This window comes from Choloepus didactylus, chromosome 12 (genome assembly GCF_015220235.1).
Source record: "Choloepus didactylus isolate mChoDid1 chromosome 12, mChoDid1.pri, whole genome shotgun sequence".
Lineage (NCBI taxonomy): Eukaryota > Metazoa > Chordata > Mammalia > Pilosa > Megalonychidae > Choloepus > Choloepus didactylus.
The window spans coordinates 60,040,243-60,065,039 of NC_051318.1; the positions used below are offsets into that span (position 1 = coordinate 60,040,243).

The 24,797-nt window shown below is 31.2% G+C and overlaps 1 protein-coding gene across 3 annotated transcripts in view; it reads left to right on the top strand.

Annotated features, from left to right (window-relative positions):
- Window positions 1-24,797, top strand: part of MYCBP2 (MYC binding protein 2) — a 377,400-nt gene that overhangs the window by 103,187 nt on the left and 249,416 nt on the right. For 2 of the 3 annotated variants that reach the window (XM_037800440.1, XM_037800439.1), the window contains exon 1: window positions 23,194-23,642. Coding sequence is in view for 1 of the 3 variants with exons in the window: in XM_037800441.1 (XP_037656369.1) it covers window positions 2,991-3,149; window positions 8,458-8,662; window positions 10,726-10,871; window positions 11,180-11,281; window positions 18,950-19,057 (720 nt within the window). In the remaining 2 variants the exon portion in view is untranslated. Of the gene's footprint in view, window positions 1-2,990; window positions 3,150-8,457; window positions 8,663-10,725; window positions 10,872-11,179; window positions 11,282-18,949; window positions 19,058-23,193; window positions 23,643-24,797 lie in introns of those variants that run through there. The other variant, XM_037800441.1, reaches the window with a different exon arrangement.

Below are 24,797 nucleotides of genomic sequence, written 5' to 3' on the forward strand. Positions count from 1 at the left end.
ATAACATACAGGGCAATGGATGATCAGAAATTTTCTAGTACAGACTAGCAAAACACCTTTTGCCACTTCTTCTCTACCACTTCCCTCAAACCAATGAACCAAGTACAAGAGTACGATGTTCACAGGTGGTTTAACAATTCCATTCCCAAAGACAGTATTTCCCATCAATGTTTAAAAGCTATTTACAGTGTTATCGTACTGCCTCTATTTTTAAAGACATCTGGCACTTCCTAAACATTTAGAAAGACTAGATATTTCAAATAAAAACTTACTTGTCCACTGCCTATATAGCATTGTTAAATAAAGCTTGCACACACATAACAGTGGTTATAATCTGAAGTATCCCCTTAACATGACTATCTTGGCCTCAAACCATTCCCTTCTCACTTCCTTTTCTTCATCATCAGTTCAGTGGACAAGAACACACGAATGTAATGCTTAGAGGTAGTTGGACAAATTCATACCCAAAAGTCATTTACAGAAGACAAGCTTTCCAATGAATTTCAACATGAAGTATACAAAATGTGCTAATTATACTAACTACTTGTCATACACTGGGAATCTCTTTAACATCTACAGACTAGATGTTGCAAGATTAGGACTAATTTGTCCTTTATATACACTATATATACAGCCAAACAAAATTCACGGAACATACAGAAAAAGTTTTGTCTGAACACACTAGTATATTACCTTTTGTAATTGCTTCCCTCCCACCTCCTCTAAACCACTGAACAAGTACATGAACCATAGTATGTTGCTCACAGAGATAGTTTAACAATCCCATTTCCAAAAGACATTATTTCCTATGAATTTGAGGAAAATGATATTTACAAAGTAATATTTTACTACTACTATTTTTAAAGTACATCGGACACTTACTAAACATTTAGAGGGACTAGATGTCTCAAATAAGGACTTGGTTTGTCCACTATATACAGAGCAGTCTTGAATAAAGTGCATACTTGTAACAACAGTTAATCTGAAAGTGTCTTCTAAATATGAACATTCTGGTCTAGAACCCTTCCGTTTTATCCCTCCTCCACCAACCTTGGGGGCTGTAATGCTCAAAATTTCAGAAGGCATTCTTCCCTATGAATTTTAACGCAAAATGTTGAAATTTACTAACATTCATTTACTAACTGTTTTTGCCATACACTGGCAACCTCTTTAACATCTAGGAGACTAGATGTAAATTATGACGTGTTCATCCATTATGTACACTGCATACACAGCAAAGTAAAACCAAACGCACAAACACAGGGACAGTGGTTAATCTTGCCTCATTATGAATACACTGGCATGGAGCCCTTTGCACTTCCTTCTCCCTCCTTCCCCAGACCAGTGCCCAAAATGTGTACTACTCAATGACATGGTTTGGCCATTCCCAAAATACCCAGAATATTTCATATGAATTTTAAGAAAAAGATAATTACCAGATATGTCCTTTTACTACCTCTACTTTTAACACGTCAGGTACTTCAGAACATCTAGGAAGAAGAAATATTTTTTAAAAGTACTTAGCATTGTCAAGTATATATGGAGTAGTGAGGAATAAAATGCACACATAGAACATTGATTGTAGTATGAAAATACCTTCTAAATATGACCAGTCTGGCATAGAACCTTCTTCTCTTCCTCTTCTTAGCCTTCTACTCAGTGTCCTCTAACCTACAGAATAAGCGTGGATGTGTATTGCTCACAGTGTCGCTTCCAGAGGTAGATAGACATGGTCCCTGCCTTTTTGAGGATCTGAGAGACAATTAGGCTATAGAGAATTTAAGTATTACAGAGGTGTAGTTTAATGATTATGGACGTAGACTCAGATCCTGGCACTGCCCGCTGTTTGGTTGGTTAACAGTTTGCTTAACCGTTCCAAGTTTTCTTATTTTTTCTTAATCTGGAAAAGGGGGTTAAAAATAGTACCTGCTTCATATGTTTGTTGTAAAGATCATAGGAGATAATGATTACAAAATACCTAGCACAGAGCCTGGTACACGTAAGAGCTCAAAACATGTGAGCTAGTAAAAGTAATAATAAATACTATTACTGTATGTGCATATCTTTTTCAAGATTGCTGAATACTAAAAATGGAAGTTTTTGAGGTGTGCTTAACAGAAAAGACCCAAGCTAGTATAGAGGGGAAGGTAAGGCTGCTTTAAGGAAGTGATTTCTGAGCTAATAATGTAGAACACTTTTTCCAAAGTGTGATTAAAGGTTGACATTATTTGTAATTTAAACAGAACAAATACTTTAATTTAAAAATATATCTTTATTTTAATCTATAATGGAAAAATATTCAAGAATCTAATTTTTATTGTTAGTTATATTATCACTATGATAAGAATAAAAATGCTTCAGTCAATTTAAAGTTAATGGGAAAAATATTAAGTAGATAATATGGTGCCACTTAGATATGACAAATATAATGAAAGTAGCATGTGAACAACTGAAATTTAAGAAGTAGCTATGAATTGGATTGTGGGAGAAAGGCTGTTTAATCAAAGATTGAAATATATTGTTTTGGAAAACTTGACAGATTTCTACAAAAACAATGTCATTTCGATATACTGTGGCAAGTGTTTTGTTTTACTGAGGCGGATCAAAGCGGTGAAGTAAATGATTTATAGCATTTTTTTTTTTGCGTGGACCAGAAAAGATTGAAAACTGCTTACCCTTCTGAGAATTGTTAAGAGGCGTTAGCTTTTAGATTAAGTATTCAGAAGTAAGCTTGAGCTAATACCCCAGTAAATATTGTCCCAAATCTGGATGATAACATTTTGAAATTAATTGAAGCTACATTACAAAATTACAAAATTAATTTGGGGATACACTACCAGTCTTTTGGTGACTTATTTCCCATTTCGGTGATTATTTTGCCCCAGCAATAAAATTGTGTGTTGAAATAGTCCTTTTATATTACTGAAGATTTACTTGGTTCAGAAGGGCATTTTTCATTCTTTCTTACCAAATTTGTATCTTTCCTATAGGTTTGGTAACTGATTTGAAGGGTCATTTTGTAACTCAGGTAGCTATGGGTAAAGCTCATACTTGTGTTTTAATGAAGAATGGAGAAGTTTGGACTTTTGGCGTAAATAATAAAGGACAGTGTGGACGAGACACTGGTGCCATGAGCCAAGGAGGGAAAGGTAAGTGTTTAATATAAGGATATTAAAATTTGTGTTGTCTTTTTATTAGGTTTTTCAGAATAACATGTTGTTAAGAATCTCATTCTTTTTTTCAAAACAAGTGGTGCTTCAATTTCATACGTATGAAATAGAAAAATCAATGAACTTTTTATTTATTTGACAAAAATCACTGATAAAGATGTATCCCCCAAATAATAGAATACACTGTAGATTTTTAATTTTTGAGCAAATGAGCTTGCTTACTTAAGCATTTTCCTGAATTCTATAAAATATAATACTGTATGTTAGATTTAGCATTTATGGTAGCTAAATTATTTCAGAAAGGTGAATTTTCCACTTTTGTTATTAGCTCCTTTTATACTAAGTTTTTGGCTTTAACCATTTTTGACAGCACTTTGTCTTGGAAATATTACCTTTCTCTTCAGCAGAATGTGCTACCAGTAATATAATCAGTTTTTGACAACTAAGAATGTTTCTGAAAATCTGACCTTTTATCAGGAGAAGACTAAATTGTAGATGCATTGCCTTCTCAGTATCTTTTGATTGCCATGCTCGTTGTGGTCTTTTTTTTTTTTTTTCCTCTCTCTCTTTTTTTTTTTCTTTTAATAGTTTGTATATACTTATTTCTTGCTCTCAATTTTACATTTAGCTGCTGTCAGTGTGTCTACCCTTCAGTCCAAGTGGGCTGGAAATAAAGACAATAGATACATATTATTAGACTTAGAATTGAACTGTGTTTAAAGTATGAATGATTTTTAGGACTAACCTCTGTATAAATTAACAAAAACAAATTTAGCTCTTTTGAAGGCAGGCTTGTCTGAATCTGAAGAGCCAAGCTTTTTTTTTTTTTTCTCTTGTCTTTTTTATATATGTGTATGTGTGTGTGTGTGTGTGTGTGTTATATTTCAATTTTTAAACAAGCAGTTGTTAGACTATATTGACTTAAAAAGAAAAGAAGAAAGAACAAAAGAAAGAAAGTAGATTACTCCAGAATAGAAAAATTTATGTTCTCTTCTAGCTAAATTAGTGGCCATAGGTGTAAAGGGGAATCACTTTAGTTTTTTTATCTACAAATAAATACGTATTCAAATTATGTTTTATAAGCGGTCTGAGCCAAACAGAATTGTTTCTTTAGTGTTCTGAAAATCTTTTGTGAAGTCAAGCACACATTTATACCTATGTTCTGATTACTTAGGGTAAATTTGTAATAATCAAAATAACATTGTTAAAAGATTTTTTACTTAATAGGAGTGATACCTAATCTGTTAGTAAGTAAGGGTTAGAAAGGCAGTTGAGTGCATGAGACAAATAAAGTTAATACTGACTGCAGTCATATAGAACATAAAGGTGTTTTAAAGTGTTTTTAAGCAGAAAAGTACAGAAAATAATATTGAACCATAAAAAATTGTATCTCTAGCAACATGGTTTGCCATTTTTTTCCAGTTTTTTTAATACTAAAATAGTTAAAATAGTAAAGATAAAATTCATGCATGCCCTGTATTCCCCTTGCAAGACTTATTATTATACTCCTTCTCTCTCCAGAGCTAACTGCAAATATGAATTTGATAAGTATGCTTTTAGTAAAGTTCTATTTTTACTTGTTCTCATATATTTTACATGTAAAATATGTAATATATTCTTACATATTTTACATATAAAATATATACTAGGCTTTTATGTGTTTTTGTGTGGTAATCTGTCATTCATATTTTTCTGCATATTGTTTTTTTGTCTCACCATTGTGTTTGAAATCTGTTCATGTTGTTACATATAAATCTAGATGATTCATGTGAACTGTTTTGTGATAAACCATGCCACTACTATACCACAATTTATTTATCTTTTCTTCTGTTGATGGATGAGTTTATTTCCAATTTTTCAGTATTAGAAACAATGCTAAAACCTCCTTATACATGTTTCCTGGAAAACATGTATAAGACTTTCTCTAGTGTAATTGCTGAGTTGCAGATTTCAGCTTTTTTTGCTTTTACCAATTTATACTCTTCACCAGTAGAGTATAAATTTCCATATCATCTCCAGTAGTTGCTATTTCAGGTTCTGATTCTTGTCAGTTTGGTGGATATGAAATGCTATTTATTTTGATTTTTATTTGTTTTATTGAAGTATGACATCCATGCAGAAAACTACATATAGCATAAATGTACATCTCTGTGAATTTTCACAAACTGAACACATTCAGGTAACCAGCACCCAAATCAAGAAACAGTATATTGCCAACACCCCTGAAAGCCCTCTTTTATGTTCCCCTCTAATTACTATTTGTTTCCCAGTTATTAACATAAATTGTTTTGTATATTTTTCTACTTTATATAAATAGAATCATGCATTATGAACTCTTGTCTCTAGTTTCTTTCACTCAGCGTTATGTTTATGTGAGTTACCCATATTGTTATGAGTAGTTGTAGGTTATTCATTCTCATGGTTTTTTGTATTAGATTGTGTGAGTTTATCACACACAGATTTTAAATCTTTTAGTGTTCTGGGCATTTGATTATTATGAATAGTGTTGCTATTCATTCTAGTAAATGTCTTTTGATGACCATATATATGTAATTTCTTTTGGGTATAGACCTAGAAGTGAAATTGCTAGGTACCTCATTGCTCTTTTACTTTGCATTTCCCTGATCATTAATAGCGAGTGTGAGTATCTCTTCAAGCTTGTCTTTTTGTTTTGCTTGCATTTTTCTTATTGATTTTTAGGAATTTTTTCATATATTAAATGTTGTATTGTTGCATACATTTTCGACTAGCCTGTAGTTTATCTTTTACATTTGTTTAGTTTCATTTGTTGCATGTAATATTTAAATTTTGATATCAAAATCTTCTCCTTGGAGAATTTTTGCTTCTTTTAGCCAGTTTGGAGTCTTTATTTTCCATATGAATTAGAAACAATTTATCTGCTTGGAATTTTGATTGGAATTGCAATGAATTTAGACATTAATTTGAAAATAATAGTCATAGTACTGTTGAGATGATTTAATGAGTAATGTATGAGATCAGGTGTAAGTAAGTACTCAATATATTTTAGTTATTGTTGTTATTTAAAATAGGGTTATTCAAACCTCCTTCAGATTCCTATATTCTATCTCTAGACATGGTTATCTAATGTTTGATTATCTAATTTTCCAGCCTGCTAATAGATTAGTAGTGGCAAAAATGAAATGTGCTATACGTACTATAAGTTCATTTCTTAATTAGACCTATATTAGTGGTAGCTCTAAGCTAGGTACTGTTAAAGGATAAGAGAAAAGATAATAAGGTTGATGAAGAATTAGAGATAAAGTGAGTAAGACATAAGCTCAACTTTTAAGGGTCTAAGTATAGTAGGAAAGGCAACCATAAAAAATAATTACTTGATCCCACAGATTTGCTTCTCCATTGTATGTTCCCATAGCACTGTGTGTTCCTTCTTAATCCTATCACAGTTTTATTTTTACATTTTTTGTATGGTTATTTGATTAATATCTATCATTCTCTCCTGATTATGATAAGCTTTATATTATTATATAATAGTCTTCAGTGCTTTGAACAGAGATTTGCAAACTATAGCCTGATGCCATATCTGCATGGCCTATGGCCTGTTTTTTTTATTCTGCTTTTAATGGCATTCCAAGCTAAGAATGGATTTTGTAAGTATAGGGTTATTTTTTAGAAATGTGACAGAGACTTATGTGGCTAGCAAAACCTAAATTTACAATCTGGCTCTTTACAAAAGTTTGCTTGACTCCTTGACTATAAAGGAATGCCTGCAGAATAGTAGGTATTCAGTAAAAAATTAGTTGAATGAATTATAAAACAATTAATATAGTTGTAATTGAGGTATAAACAGGTTCTGAGGGAGTAGTGACTCCATGGGAAAAGTAGTAAGTGCTTTGCATGGTATATAACTTCAGAACTGAATTTTTGAAGGGCTAAAAGGAGTTTCTTTAGTAGACGAGGTAGGGAGAGGCATCTCAAGTAGAGGGAGCAAGAATGAATAAAGGTGTTGAGTATGTGAAAGTGATACTTGACAAAGGCAGTGGATTCTCTGCCTGATGCACTCAAATGACCAATTCCTGAGATACCAGGGTTTCTCCACTGCTAGGTGCGAAGCAAGAGATAAGATGGCCCATTGCCCTAAAAATGTGTCCCCCTTAACTGCAGTAATTCTGATAGTTTTACAGTGTCAAAAGGTGGGCAGGTTTCAAGGATAATGAGCACAGTGGCTCTAGATGTTGTAATTAGAGGTGATCTAATTATTGAGCATGTGCAGATTGATTACATGCTTAGGCACAGAATGTATGTAAGAAAATGGCTGCCTTAATATGATGATGGGTGTGACTTTTAGTATTTTAATGAGGTATAGGTCACTTATAGGTTAAAGTCTAAGCTACTGCACATGTCACGGGGGCCCATTTTGGTTAGATCCAGGTTTTGGTTATCAACATAATTTTGGAATTGGAGTGGAAAGCCCTTCATTAATAAACAGTAGAGGCTGTCCTTATGATCAGGACTCTAACGTCGAAAAACTGGATAAAATATGTAAAAATTAAAGTCAGTCACATGGTTTTTACAATCACAAGGGCACAAAATCAAGGTGCTGTATTTCCTCTCTCTGTCTGCTCTAATGTACCAGAAAGTAAAAAGGAATATTTGTATAATGATTCAGTAATCGTAATCATCACTTAAATCCTAACTTCTTGGTTACAAAAGGGCATAGAGTGTTTGGAAAGCAGAGGGAGTTTGGGTTCAGTTGGAATGCAGTTTGTATGGAAGAAATGAGGTTGGAGAAAATTTGAAGCCAGATTGTAACTGTATGTCTTGCTGAGGAGTTTTGTTCTTCTAAAGAGCTTGGAAAGGCATTGGAGGCTTGTAAATTATGACATCATAGGATCAAATATGTGTTTTAGGAAGTTTAATGTTGACAGTGGAAGGGTGGTCTAGAGTATTGTTAGGAGGCTTTCGTTGGTCTGTTGAAGAGATCATGGTGGGCTTAAAGAAAGAGGATATAAAGGAGGGACCAAAATCAGAAAAGATTCTAAAGCATGATTGCTGGAAAGAGACCACTACCAAGTTTTTCGATAGCCTTTCCTGCTTCATTTTGCAGAAAGGAAATGGGGAGAGTGTTTATTTGTGGTCACTAAATTAAATTTTTATTTTTGTTGTTACTCTTATATTTTATCATTCCTTTGCATATTCATTTGGAAAAGTATAGTGTTACACATTTTTTAATTGGGAAGTATAATTATCAGGTGTTTGAATATGGGAATAATCTGTAGACATAATCATAAATTGATGTGTCAAATAGGTTTTGGGGTTGAAAATATGGCAACAGCAATGGACGAAGACCTGGAAGAAGAACTAGATGAAAAGGATGAGAAGTCTATGATGTGCCCTCCAGGCATGCATAAATGGAAGCTGGAGCAGTGCATGGTGTGTACTGTCTGTGGAGACTGCACAGGGTATGGAGCCAGCTGTGTCAGTAGTGGGCGTCCTGACAGAGTCCCTGGAGGGTAAGAAAATGATTAATACTGAAAAAATAAAATATTGGTAAAATACGTTCCTTTTCAAAATTATTCCAGAGTATCTTCTGTGCTGTTTTGTAAAGGCCTATTGGTATATACTTACAATTCTTATAATTGTTTTCTATTGTAATAGTTTCTAATTTAGTATCTATTTAAGGTTACTTTGCTTTCATTTGACTCATTTAAACCATTATTTAAAATCAGATCATAAATTTCTTCCGGGCTTGGTGCAGTACCTTCATTTGTATTCTTTTCCTAAATCTACTTTAATACCAAATATCTATTAGTTTTTGTTGAACATAAATCTTTTTCTGAGTAGAATTATCAAATATCATATAGAATACTCAAGTGAGGGTATAATATTCTCTTAAAAATTAAATTTATTATGGGCAATTGTAGGAGTTTTATGGATTGTCATTGCTAAAATTATATTTTACCCATTATCTTTATCTTTTATTTTTGTTGGACCACATTTTTCCCCAGGGTTCAATGTTATCATCAATTTAAAGTTAATGTGTGAGTCTGACAAAATCAGAATCATAATGCAGGTTCTTCCTAGAGTGTTGGGGAGAATTTTTAATCTGATTGATTTTATTTTGTCATTTGTAGTCCATAGAACATAATGGGTTATCCTTATGAGATTTCTAATAATTGGCTGAATTTGGGGAGTAGGGGGAATCTTGTAAAGAAATCCCAGAGTAAAGATAGTCACCCCCACATCTCTGACCCCTTTGGCACTTCTTTAGGAGTCAGTTGCTTCTTCCCAAATACATCTGAATCTATACTGTGTATATTTCTGTATATATGCTTGTACTAACATAGTTAAATAGATCAGTATAATAGGCCTTGTTCTTTTAAGACTATTCAAATATTATATTGAAATATTATGATTTTTTTTAAAAATAAATTTTTTACACCACATTATTAGAGTATGCAAAAATATTTTGGCTATCTTTATCAAGGATGATATTTATTCTGCAAATATACATTTGGCTCTGCTTTCCATTTTTAAATACCTAACTTAATTTTTAAAAATTTTTCATTTAATTTGGAGCGTAAGATTTTATGGTTTTTGCTTTTTAAAATCGAAGTCAAAATTTATCCACCTGCATCTCTCCGAAGCTATTACCAGTAAAATTCAATAGTCCCCTATCTCTGAACTTAAATAATTGGTATATATCATAAAGGAATCACCTATGATTCCTGAAAATAATAGTTATTTTTTGTTTGCTTTTTTCTCTACTTACTATCTGATTCTAATAATTATTTATAGATCTATATGATATTAAAGACTATTCCAGGTAGATTCTTCCTCTTATACCTCCACAAATCTGAATAACCAGGGGTTCAGTAAGATTTTTAAAAATTTTTAAGGAGAGACCCAACGAATAACAATAGAGCAATGACTTCTGCATCTACCAGATATGTGACTGAGAAGTTAGTTGTTCAACAATTCTCTAGCCAGTTTCTGGAAGTGTTCTTGTCTTCTTTTTGTTAGAAACAAATGCATAGTGTTTACAACTGATTTGAAATGTACAAAGAAGTGAAAAAAGAATAGGTAATTGGATACAGTGAAAGAAGAGAATGGGAGATAATGACATACAAAGAAGAGGGAGGAAAAAAGAGACAATATATGAAGCTGGGAAGTTGGGCTCACTCACCAAAGGCTGCCCACACCTCTCTTGGCTTATCTGGTTGATAGCACAGCTTTTTGTTTGTTTTTTCACCAATCAATCCACCTAAGCCACTTAATACTAATGCTGCTGGTGCTTCACTAAGTTTTGTTTTGGTTAATAGTGGCTTTGAGGATAGCAGAATGGATCACTTTGTATTTTCTGAACATATATACTAATACCTATTATAAATTAATCAACTGTTAATTGTTCATTTATTTATACCTTTTTAAAATATTGATACATCCCATTCTAAGGCAGTTATTTCATTGCTGACTCACTTACCTTTGTCACAACATGCAGACAAGAAGTTCAAGTAACAAGTTTTAAGGTAAGGATAGAAGGGCTTCAGTTAAATCTCTCTTTTTTTTTTTTAAGGATCTGTGGTTGTGGTTCTGGGGAATCTGGCTGTGCTGTATGTGGATGTTGCAAGGCTTGTGCAAGAGAGTTGGATGGTCAGGAGGCAAGACAAAGAGGAATTCTTGATGCAGTGAAAGAGATGATCCCTTTAGATCTTCTTTTAGGTAATTTGATTGATTATACTAAACAGTTGTCCTCAATTCAATAATTGTGATAGTGTAAACAATTTCTTTTAGAACTATATTTAAAAATAAAGATAATAGTTAATATGTGTAATACTGTGATATGATAACTGATAATGTGTCATTAATTTGTTGAAGAGATTTTTTTTCTCTTTTGCTAAAAATTCTTGCAGTAAAAATTACTTGTGCTTTAGATGGTGTTTTTACTAGCTTTTACTTTCTTGAATTTCATATAATTTTGTCATATCTATTATATAACATATATATGGTTTTTTTGGTCAATCATCTAGCTGTTCCAGTACCTGGGGTTAACATTGAAGAACACCTTCAGTTACGGCAAGAAGAAAAACGACAGCGTGTAATCAGGAGACACAGATTAGAGGAAGGAAGAGGTAAGATATAGCTGCAGAGAAAGAGTATATGAAAATCCGTTTTCTGTATCCATACTAAGTGTATTGAAAAATTTACAGAATAGGCTGATTTGGTAAGAAAACATTTAAATTAAAACCAGTAGCATTCTGGTAACTCGAAAATAATGTGAAAATATTCAGGGTATTTATAATTGTCCTACTAACAGTATGTGTTTAATTTAGTAGGATGTGTATGGCATAAGTCAACCATATTAAGAATCGTACCATATCTCAAATATCAGTAGCTATTAGCAAAGGCAGCTTTTTTGAACACAAATTATGAGAACTTGTCTATCACCCAGACTTTGGACTCATCTATATGACTGTGGGATAAGAAATCCAGTTTCATACTGACTTTTCTTACTCTTTTATGATCATTATCATTCAGGTATGGTTACCCACTTTTCCCGCTAATCCAGTGCATAATTATGCTTTTATGTGTCTTTTAAAAAATTTTTTTTGAAGAAGTTTATTCAAGTTATGTATACGAAACGTAAATTGGAAAGTCTCTATGTTTTATTCACAAAGATAGGTTCACCACCTATCTTTTTCTTATAGATTATAGCCATTTCTCCAGCCTGAAAACACATTTAACAGTGATTATAATTGATATTTTAATATATACAGAACAGAGATAAATATTAATATTACTAAAACTATTGTTGCCTGGTAGAATCTTTTCCCAATAGAATCTTTTCTTTGTATGATTAAAACAAATTTTTACAGAGGTCTGCTAAGCAAAATCTTGATTAGAAATATTTATTGAAATTGCAATTGCTTTACTGATTTCAAATGCTTTTAGAATTATGATATTTTATACATGTGATAAAATCTATTACCCATTTAACCATCACTATAAATTTTTTCTAGACATACTTTCTTAATGTAAAGTGGAATAAGTAATGTATATGGCACATGGCAAATTCTATTTTTATTAAACTTAATATGTAAAACATATGCTTGAAACATAAAGATTGTTCTTTTTTGTATCTGATAAACAGTATTGACTGATTGTTGCAGTGAATATTTGCTTTTATATTTGTTTTGTTTATATGAAATCATTGCCTTTAAAGGATATTTTAATGATATCAATGTATATCATGGCATTATTTACATTATACAAATATTTGAAATAATTGTGTGTTAAATATTTCTTAGAAAATAAGAATTTAAGCTTATGGCCTTTAGGTCATATAGTAATTAAGTGGTAGTTTTCTTTATATGTTAATTATATGATTTGCTTAAAGTTAACTATCAGTGTACCTCTTTAATACTGTTTTTTTTTCCTCCTCTGGAAATAATAGGTTGAATCATATGAATTGACCTACAAAACCTAGCAATTTATGTTTCAATCTAGTGGTAAAGAAAATGCTTCTGATGACATTTAATTAGCTGAATAAAGTTATATATCTTGTTAATCTTTTTGCTCCCTTTAAAAAACTTTTTCTTCCAGGTATAGTATATTTCTTCATATCAGAAGGAATATCAAATTAAGCCACTGTCACATACATTGTTAAATCAGAAAAACTGTGGTTGCAGAATACTGTTTTACCATTCATTTTTAAAATGTTTCACAGGCCTTTAAAACCTTAATTATAAACTCTAACCATTTAAAAGTTAAAAGCTCTGTACTTACAGAAGTTCAGTATTTAAAGAAATTGTAACATTGTAGCTTTTGATTTTACAAACATAGATTTAGGTTCCAGGTAGTTGGTGTATATTTGTGACACATAAGTTGCATCTGCTTTCCTCAATATATAGAAACACTTCCTTAGACTATCGGTGCATAAAAAATTTTGTCTTATTCTTATTTTTTTGGTTGAAATTCTTCTTACACATACCACCCTCTTTCATGTTTGTTAAAACAGGATATGTAGTAAATATCTTTTCCTGATGAGTTAGGATCTTTATTATGGACCTCAATCATGGCCGTCTGCACTTTGCATGGTACTGAAATTAATTGAAATTTATATCTGTTGTGACCGTGGTCCCCACAGCATGGAACCATGCAAGGTGAAGGTACAGTTCCTGTATGCAAGTGTTTCACTTAACACAGTACTATACAAAGCAAGTACTGCATGTGTATTTCATTTATTTTATAAAAATACTTTTATTTTTAAACAAGAATTTTAGTTTCAGAATCATGTTCAATGACTTGGGAAAATTCTTATGCTATTTTAAACAGCTAAAAATCAATGTCATGATATCATAGTTTTATCATCTTATCTTTATGTTCCTTCTTCACATTCCATTATAAGCAATTTTATAAGGGAAACAAAATAAAGTATATACAGAAATATACTCATATTTGCATAGGGAAAGCTAGAAAAATAAATACCAAAATACTAACAATGGTTTTTCCTGATAGGTGAGTTTATGGATGATTTTAATTTTCTTCTTGACAATTTATTTTGCTGCTTTTTAAACAAAATAGTATCCAATAAGCATTTTATTTTATAAACAGAATAACAGTTATGTTTTAAAACTTAAGCCATTGCTTCTTGAAAAATATAGGTTGGTTTTAAGGCATTTGTACTTTACTCTTGCTTTTATTTTTATTGAATGGAGGAATACCTTTCAGATGCTAGTGCTTTTCATTATTTTAGGGAAGTGGTTCTCAAAGGGACCAGTATTCCATGGGCACTTGTTAGAAGTGCCAGTTCTTGGGCCCCAACCCAGACCTACTGAATCGGAAATTGGGGAAGGTGGGGCCCAACAGATTGTGTTTTAAGAAGACCACCAGATGATTCTGAAGGTGCTAACGTTTGAGAACTACTGCTCTAGAGCACTGTTGTTCCATTTGTTCCATGGACCTTCTTTATCAGAATACCCTGGGTCCTAATCTATGTTTAATGGATCAGAATTTCCAGGTCTTGGGTCTTGGAATCTGGGTTCTAAAAAGATTTGAGTTCACAGTACAGTGTTCCAGGGCTCTTCGTTGGCACCGTGATAGAGAAGATTGTTAGTTTTGTTATTCTCCTTAAGAGCAACAGAAACTTCAAATAAATGTTTAGTATACAAGCTGCCACACATCCTTGTCTTTATTTTCTTGGCATCTGCTTTGTGCTTTTTAGATACAGTTTGGGAATATGTTAGTAATTACCCTCATTTGTAGTTGACTTTTACCTATGTTGATGTTTCAGAGCTTCAAGAGTAGATTATGTTAAATTACTTTCTTTGATTATCTGTCTCCTCTTTATCAAGTTTATCAAGTTTGAGTTAATTGTTTCCAGTTAACCAGAATTTTAGAACCTAGCTCTTATACTACAGCCTTGCTAAGTCAGCCTAGGGCCCATTGATGTAATGTAGCTACTGTTTATGACACAAAGTTTCCTATAATGGAATGTGGTCTCCTGATTAAGTTAGACCCAAAAAAGCACTAGTTTCCAATAAATTTTGAACTTTGCCTTTAATTTAAAATTTTTATGCTGTTAATCTGCCAGGTAATATTTTTCTTAAATTTATCATCTTAGATATCAGTAGTATCTATTACAAGCTTTTCGTTCAGTGGCATTTATGATAATTTTTAGTTTCTTAGATTATACAAGATTGATTGATATATAATTTCCCTAAAACTTATGTTAACTTTATAAATAAAGTGCTTGTTCAATGGAATTCTTAAGTAGAACCCTCTAAGTATCAAAGAAATGCCCAGATGATAGTTATCAGTGATTTCACCTTTATATTCCATCTCAGCACTCTATTATAAGTAAAACTAGACTCAAATAATGTTGGCCAATCTTCCTTCTTTCCTTTCCCCCTGAGTAGTAAATCAAAATTTCATAAATGTCAGCTGTAAATGGAGTGAGCATATGTCCTTCCTTGCCTTGGACAGTCCCATTTTATGCCTACTGTCCAGGCATATTTATTAATTGTGCAATAGAGTCTCATTTGGATGATGAATTATGTGTTTACCCTAGCAGTAGAGCAGTAGAGCATTGTGGTTAAGAGCATGGTTAAGAGCATTGGCTGTACAGGTTCAAATCCTGGCTTCTTTCTTTTACCAGCGTGGATATATGATCTTGGCAATTTAATGAACTTCCCTTAGTTTCAGTTTCCCAACTCTGGCCTTTGCTTGATTGCTTTTCTTACAAAATTGGAATCCTAATCATAAAACTGATCATTAATCAGTAAAATTCTCTAATAGCTTCTCTAGAATAAAGCAGATTTCATTTTGTTAGGAAAAAATGAATCATTTCCCATAGTTACAAATAAAACCAAAACTATTACAGTTAAACTCTTTAATTCCAAAGTGTTGCTGCTATTGAGCAGCCTATAAAACCATTAATTTTATCTTGATTTGACATAGTCTCCAGTAGTAGTTGATCTCTCAGAGCCACATGAAAATCCCTGTTTTATTAAAATATTTATGAAGCATTTAGAAAATGTAAAAAAGTATAAGAAAAAAGAGTAGTATGTTTCTTCATCCCAAGATAGCCAATGTTAGAAGTTTATAGGTATTTTCTTACACTTTTTCTATGCAAACTTTTTTTTTTAGTTATTTTACATTTTATGCTGTGATATATATTGCCGTCTTGTTTTTGCCTCTTAATATTTTATCATAAGAAATTATTTTTCTCTTTGTTGCAAATACTGTATTAAAGTAATGTAGGAATTTAGGTTAAAAGTTTTCTGTAAACCTTTTCCTTAATTAAATTATTGTTTTTATTTGTTTTATTGTCTTCTTATAATCATGTTTTAGTACATTTGTAGTTATGTCACTGACTGAATTTTGTATTTTATATTTTTGCTTAATACTATAATAAGTATGTGTTCATGTTTTGCTAGTATTCTTTCCGTGCTTTCCCCTACGGCTCCCTTCATGCAGAAGAGGTGTCAAATATATATACTTCTTTGTCTTACTCTATTAAAGTATATTGTGCAGCTATCTATAGATATGTGGAAGGATAGGCATATTTTTATTTTAAAAATGGTATTATATACAGTTCTTTGCAACATTATTTTCTCTTTTTACAAGACAATGATACTCTGTAGATTGGTACATATGGATCTACATTCTATTTAGTAGCGTAACATTTGCTAATATAGCTGTACTGTACTTTATTCAGCCATTATCTTATTAATGGGTATTCGGGTTATTTTCAGATTTCGGTAGGTTTTGCTGTAATAAATATTCCTAAACATACAGGCATACATAGAACTTTTGTTTATATAGCGAAACCTCCCAGAAATAGTAAGTCTGAGTCAAAGACACTGTTAAAACTTTAAAATTTTAACAGTTATTTAAGATTACTTTTTAAATGTTATAGGAATTTATATCCTCAAGAATATTTTAAGTTGTAGTGTTTGGAGAAAAAAAAGAACACACTTCTAGGTCCAGTGGTAGAGCCAAACAAAAAAATAAACAACTTATTTCTTTAAATGAATGGATCTTAGGCTCACAAGAAAGGGAGGGAAAAAAGAGTGTTTGGGAATGTTATTTTCCACCAGTATCACCTGTGTTAGTTATCATTACTTTTTGAATTTTTTGCAGAACCTTGGTGAATGTTTTCTCATTAATTTAAATAGCACAAGAGCTTTCTTTTTTGTTTTCTGTGTAAAAAGTCTTTATAAATGTCACGTTTAATGGCTGAATATTATTCCATACAGTGGATATACCATAGTTTTTCATTAATTATTCTCCTATTTATTTGGTTTAAATTTTTGCTACTATTAATAAGGTGATAGTAAACACCTTTGAGCTGAAATCTTTAAAAAACATCTAATATTTTTCCTTGTGGTAGTTTTCCAGATGTACTACTGTTACTGGGTGAAAGGGTAATAATAATTTTTAAGTTACTGAAGTGTGTCACGAACATGGGCCCTCTAGATTTATGTATCAAAAGATTCTAAAAAGATTGAATTTCCTGAATATTATGGGTATGTTACATTTTTATTGGAGAAATAATGTCCCAAGCAGACAATAGAAAGCAGAAAATGGTAATGAAATATTATTATGAACATTTTAATGTACACAATTCTGTTGTGTATCTGGAACATGTTTTTTAGGGTAATTTCTTCTGTATTATCAGCTTTAGTAAATCCGTTGAAAAATAATGCTTGTTAAGGAAATAAGACATTTTGTTCATATTTGAAGTATATCATATTTTATTACGTTTTACAAATGAAGCTCAATTTTTATAATATCAGCTTGAAAATAATCAGTACTATGTCACTTGGAAGTAATATTTATTTCAGTCTATTAACATTAAATTGGCACATTTCTATCTGTGTTAATCATAGAACATGTTATTCTTGGTTTTTCATGGAATTAGTATTGCTTGCTTTTATATGTATATCTAGAGACATAATTAAAATAGTTTTCTCTCTTCTACACATTTTTTTTTTGGTTAATGAGGGATCCTTTGGCATATAATTTGACATATTGTTAAATTTTACTACAGGGTAGTAGTTGCATTTTGTCCCATCTTTAGAAAAATTAGTAATAGCTGAAGATCTGTAGAGAATCATGAAGAAACTTGCTTGCATTAAAAATATTCTGTTTATATACTGTCATAATTCACTTTTCAAATACTGTAACTTCCTCTCAAGTTTAGAGTATTCCCACATTTGAAAGATTTTTGATGTTGCTAATACTAAAGGAAGCTGTAGTTCTGTTATATAAGAAACAGAACTAAAATTTTAAGATGTAATTTAAACAAATTTTCTTTTTTCTTTTTCATCTAAATGATAAGGGAGAAAAGTGACTTTTAAACTTTATTTGAGCTAATTTGATTGTAGATATTCTTCCCCATGAATACTATAAAAATGGAAAAAGTTTGTATGTGTGTGTTTATGTACATAGTAGAATTTCAGAAAGAAATGATTTTATGAAATAACTGTTAATGTTTCCTAAAATGTTATGTGGGTTAGATTTTCTGCTTCACTGTTAACATTATGCTCAGGTTGTTTTTGTTTCTGATTTTGTTTCTATGATTACAGAATTCATATGTCAAGTTAGACTACTCTTTTTTAGAAAATTAAAATATTAAAATATTACTTTTATAATTTAATTCTATCTTTATAAAGCATTGATTTTGTTTGTATGTAGCTATAGAGCCACACACATATCTATATACCAGATCATAGTAATTTTTTGTTTTTGTTTTGTTTTTGACTATCCTTATTTTCTTACCTCTATGACAGAATGTAGTAAAGTCATTAAGGATTTGTCTTGGTTTGTGGCAAGATTCGTGTAGATATTAAATCTGGAAGACCTTGTTAAAATTTAAGGATTAACATAAAACCTAGCTTGTTTTGGTATTTCAATTGGAAACATATTTGTTTTCATGAATGTATGGTTTATTAAATTTTAATATGATATTAAAAATATTTGTAATATATTTCATTTGTTTGAATTGAATTTACTAATTATCTATTTGAGACTATTAACAACTACCCAGTAGTTTTATAAGTATATAATATGGAATTTGTACTTTATCCATTATATTTAAAGATTAACTTGGGTGTTGAATGGTGAATAGGTTATGATTGGTGGTTGGGGGTTGGAGTGGTGGAATCGGGAGAAGAATATAATGTCCAAAACAGTAAAGAATAATTTTTCATGCTTTTAGTTTAAATTATTTTTGTTCATTGTAGTGTTTTTATTTTGTGAGCTTTTCTATGCACATACAAAATGTTTCTCCTCAGGACCCCTTGTATTTGCTGGTCCTATTTTTATGAACCATCGAGAACAGGCTCTAGCCAGACTCAGATCCCTTCCAGCACAACTAAAGCATAAACGGGACAAGCACAAAGGTATTTGGTCTTCCTTATCCACTAGGTGGGACACTTTCCCGATTTCTTCCAATTTTGTTTCTGGGAAAATGCACAGACCTGATTCTTCTACTTTGCTTCTATCATTATATAGCCTGAGGAGAAAGACATGCTAAAATTGCTAAACTGAAAGTGGTACTGTTTGTTAGTGACTGTCATACTTCTTGTTTTTTTGTTATTGTTAACTTGAATAAAGAAGGCATTTTACAGTATGTTTTTCTTTTCCATTTCTTTTCAAATTTCATGAAGTTAAGGGAATGTGGAAGAATAATCACTGCTTTCTATTTTTTTATCATTTATTATCTGCTCTTAGGGTGATAGAGATGTGGTGTATTTGTCTTTTTTTTTTTTTTGAATGCTGTTTATTTGCTTTAGAATTAACAAAATTACTAAATTCAGTGTATAAAGTCATAATGAGTTGATGCTGTTACGCTTTTCCTTTGTTTTAATTTTAAAATTTATATATATATCAGCACAGATGAATATAACAAATATTTGATATTTGAGGGTTAAGTAGAGATAGGTTAAGCAAGAATGGGTTTTGTAGATCTACTCTAGTCCTCAGAAACTGTCAAGGTTCTAAGCAAGTCTCTGAGGGACAGAGGATAATTTCTGAGTAATTCTTTGAGATCTCAGAGTTCCAGATTAATTAACGTTATTCCTAAAGCATGCTTTTCTTCTTTTAAACCACAAATTATGTCCAACCAAGATGAAAGAATTTAATGCAGGGAATTTACAAATTCCACCTTGAATCCTGATAAGTGAACCAAGGGCTCTTCATTGGCTGGTATTACTTACAGCTGCCATTTTCTTAAATGCCTAAGTCCTGCAAAATAGAATAGAAAGTTTTAAAAACTATATATTCCATACAGACAAATTAATCTAATTAATGTTTGTGTTTTGTTTTATATTTGTTTATATTTGTTTTATGTGTTACAAAAACAATTTGCAACAAAGAATAATTTAATAGAATTTTACTGAATTTACAGACTTTTTTAAAACTTCCACAAGCAATGTATTATAATCAGCTTTATTTTTTAAATGTCAGTTTGCCACTCAAAACAAAAACAAAAAAACAATCAAACAAAAAAACTTGTTTTTAGTAAATGCACAAATAGGGAGTGTATTAAGATATATTCTGCAGAAACAAAACTTGAGGGTGCTTTAAATCTAACATGATTAATCATAGTAAAATTTTGTGATTGTGCTATTTAATAAGTGCTGTAACATGGCATAAATACTCAAATCTAAGAAACAATATTTGGGATATACTATGTAAATTATTTTCATTATTAACAGAATCTGTAATCTCTTATTATTTCTACTATGTCACCATTAGAACTGATTTTCTCAGTCTGTTTTTTCCCAATTATATCAAAGTTGAGTTCTTCTAAGACTTTTATTTGAAGTTAAATATTCACATTTCTTGAAACAGTTTAAAATTTTTTCAGCTCCATACCAGTATCTTCTGGATAAACGTCTTTATTTTTTTGTCAGAATTTAAAATAAAATGTTAAATGAAAACTAAATAGAAAGCAGACGTTTTACAATGCCAAGGAATGATTAACTGTAGAAATTGCCAAAATGATGTCCGCCACAGGGTTATTTATAACAAGATTTTTTGTATACTGGTAGCAACCTCAAGGACCTACCTTGTAGTACTTCAGTGTTTGACAAGTTTTTATCAAATTTTATGGTTTTCTAGTGTGAAAAGTTTCTTTTCTTTATGCCCAAAATGAATTTAAAGTGTAAATACTATTTTTCAAATTGTGCCCTCTTTTATGTATAGGTTATTAATTTTCTACTTTCTCATTTCTACTCACCCACAGTTTCTCTCCCTTACCCTCTTTCTCATTAGTTTTTCCTAGCTGTCATTTAATCATATACTGCTTTCTACATTCCTTGCTTTTACTCTTGCTACTATTTGCATAGTCTTTTAATAAATATTTATTCCTCCTGCTTGTGTTTTTCTTTTTTTCTTACCCTATGTGTTTTCCAGTTTATCCACTGAGAAGTTCACTATGTTAATTACTATGTTCTGCCTTACATTTAATTATGTTAGTGGTACAGATTGCAGGATGATAATAGTTAAAATTTTCTGGACTATGACTTTTTTTTATGGGGGTGTGTATGGGAGGTAAGAACTGTGGATTTATTTTTAACAGGAGTGAGTTCTCAGGTGGAAAATTGGAGAGCTTCTGACTGATTGGAGAGAATTCAGAGAAGGTCAGAACTCATCCCATACAGGCAGAATTTGGACTAGAGGAGAAATGGAGTATATAAGGCTGAATCAATAAGTAGAATTCCTTGTAACATTTGTAAGTTATTCTAAAAATGTAGACATAAAGCATTTTTCAAAGAGATACCTGAGTTGACATTTGTTTCAGCTATCCAGTGCCTTACAGAGAAAAAGATTTTGATATAACATACCTAGTTAGTAAACATCTGAATTGGCCTAGAGATAGTCTTGAAATCTACCTTAAAGTGATTTTTGTGAAGATGAGAAGGTACACTATTTTATTTTATACCTATTTTAAGTTTAGAAATGGTGTGGTATAATGAAAATATTATATCCTTTGGAATTAGGCCTCAGTTTTAATCCTAACTTTGTCTTTTCCTAGAGCTACATGGCTATGCATAAATTATTTAATCTCTTTGGGCTTTAATTTCCTTTTTGAAAATAAGAGTAATAATTCTTAACAGATTTAATTGACATGAAATTTAAATTATGATATTGTATGTATATTGTCTTTGTAAATCGTATCCTCTGTGAATGTCAGCTTCAGTTCTTTAAATTAAATTCTTTTGCTTTGTTTTTTAGAAGTATTAGCATTATCCTAAAGGTACAACATTTGAGATTTGTTAAATGTATACTTAAATATTATTGCTATTTTATAGATGGAGAAGCTAAGACTTAAAGAGGTCCAGTGTCTGGTGTCATACAACTAGCAAATGGTAGAACCAGGATTCCAATCCATGTCTCTTAGGCTCTGGTGCCTACAAGCACTTATCCACTGTGTTATTTAAATTTTCACAGTGTTTAGCATGGAGCAAGTGCTTAATAAATTGCAGGTACTACTGCTCCTGCTGTTTTATTTTAATGATTTTGCTCAAAGTACTCACTGTGTTCTGTAACAGTTTTTGTGATAAGTGTGACTGTAAGATTACCAAAAATAGTATAGATTAAAATTAAAAGTTTGAATCCCTAGATTCTTCTCTATGTGTGTGCAAATATGTATTTATAATTTATATGCACAGTATTTTAGGTACATATTTTAGATACATGTCTGCCAAAATTTCATAAATATTGTACTTTTAACATCACATGATATGTGTTTGACCATATTCATTTTAAGGAAAATACAGATAGGCTCATCCCTAAAAGTCAATTATAAGATGATTCATACCTGACTATATTCCCTCAAATCTATTCATTAACACTCTACAGACTATTGAGGTGAGCAGAAATTAATTTTGCTGAATTTCACTTGCTGATTCTTCTGTTTGCATATCACATTTTTTGGCAACCTTATGAAGTTGATGAACTTTTTTTTATACATTGCTAAGTTATTAGAATTGTACTTTATTTTTTTTAAACCAACATCAGATACCAAATACATGTATATAGTTTTTAAATTCTGCTGATAATGATCAAGAAGCTCCTCATTGTTTTTTTTACTTATAATAATATCTTCACAAGCTACAAAGATTGAGAAATTATTTTATGTAGAAACAGGTTGTTTAGACAATCTTGAACAAAATGTTTCTAGTATTATTTTGACCTCTAAATAATAGCTACTGCTCTTTTAATCATTATTGTTTTATTCAGCAAATTGCAAAGTTTTCTTTTTTGGTTCCCCTTCCCTGATGCTATCTCTCTATTGTGGGATTTGTTATCTAGTTATTCTGACTCAAGGGAGGGGCAGAAAGCTAAATTTCAAGGTAAAAGTTAGGCATCAACATGTTTATATAAAGTGGAATGATACTTGTAATGTTTAGTTAAGTCTGGCAAAATCATATGAACACAATATGTGAAGTCAGATTTTATTTTAATAATTAGGTACTTTTACTGATTTAGATAAAGATGTAAAATTGCTATATATATAGTACCTGATTTAAATAGTCTTTGGAAAACACTTATTCCTTTTTGTGTAGGCCATTATTTATATTTAATCATTCCACTGTCTTTCCAAGTGAAGAGTCTTTGAACTGAGTATATTTCATTTTGGATGGAGTGAAACTAAATGTTATAATTATTTTTAGCCCATTCATTCTCACAGATTTAATTTGGCAAACCCACATTAGATAATTTAGCAGAAGAGGAATCGTATTCTTTACCCTATTTTAGTAAAACCTCTCACTAATTCAGAATCTGTGATAATTCAGATGCAATATTTGTGATCTTTCTTGAGTAAAAATTCAAAATAATTTCTTCCTCTGTGAATTTTCAGGGTCATACTTTTAAGGGGAAACCTGTCTAAAATCACTAGCTTTTCAAACCAAGGGCTCAAGAAATGAAGGATTCCTTCAACGTGCCTTCAACCTCTGGGTCCAGCAGTTAATTCTTGTATGTTAAAGGACTTTTATGTTTACGATACATTTTTATGTAATTTGGGTCTCTTTTGATTTATAATATAGGTAATCACATTTTATTTATTGTGGCACAATTAGTTTAATCTGTAATCTGTATTGCTTGAAGGTAATAAAACTGAATTTTTACTTAAACGTTCTGTGATTAAGACATTTTCTATAAGTCACATGGGTCTGCCCTTTCTTTGTTATTCCGAATTAGTGAGGTTTTGCTGTCCTAATGTTGTAAAGAGTTTAAAGCTTTGGAAATGATAATAGAGAGTCATTTAGGGAATGAGTCATAAAGGGAAGTCATAATTAAGGCCAATTTGTTGTACCTGGTTAGAAAAGAATGATAAAAAAAAGATAAACATGAAATGATTTGATGTTTTTCTTTTTAACATTTAAAAATTGGCAGTGAAAATACAGAATTACAAGTGTGTTTAAATTCACGTATGTATCTGTGCATTATAAACACTTGTTTAGATTTGATGTACTACAACAGAGTAGTTTAGACTAGTTGACCGTTTGAAATTCCTTCCAAACTTACATTTATTCCCTGTGCAAGGAATTTGAATCTTCATGATATAGAGGTCGTATTTAAGGAATATATAGTTTTAATTAGGAAAAATAAATTGCCTCCCTTATCTATACATTTCAAACTAAAGTTCTCATATTCCAAATGTGTTTTTTGATGTTATGGTTAGAATGCCAGAATATTGAAAGTTGGATGTAAAAACCAGGGATATAGAGAGAGCCTAAAGCAAGGTTAATGGAAGCTTTTCCAAAAAGAAGGGAAGAAATTGGAAGGAAATTCAAGTAGAAAGAAGTTTCATTGAGGGTAATTGTTGCAGGCAAGAATGAGACCACAGAGCAGAACAGCTGAGGGACAGGGTGGGACAGGAAAGATGAGAGTAGGTCACTGAACTACAGTATATGGTCTTTTTAAAACTTACAAAACCTTAGAAAAGTAATTGAGTTTAAGAATGCTGGTGGACAGTGTAGTCTTTTCTCAGATCTTTTTGGGAAATCTAAATCGCAGCCAGGTCAACTAGGAATTTTTTTCAATGGCTAGTACTAACTGTATCACTAAATTTGAAATAACTGTTAAATGACTTTGCATGCAGTTATTTTTAATGCAAGCTAATTTTTC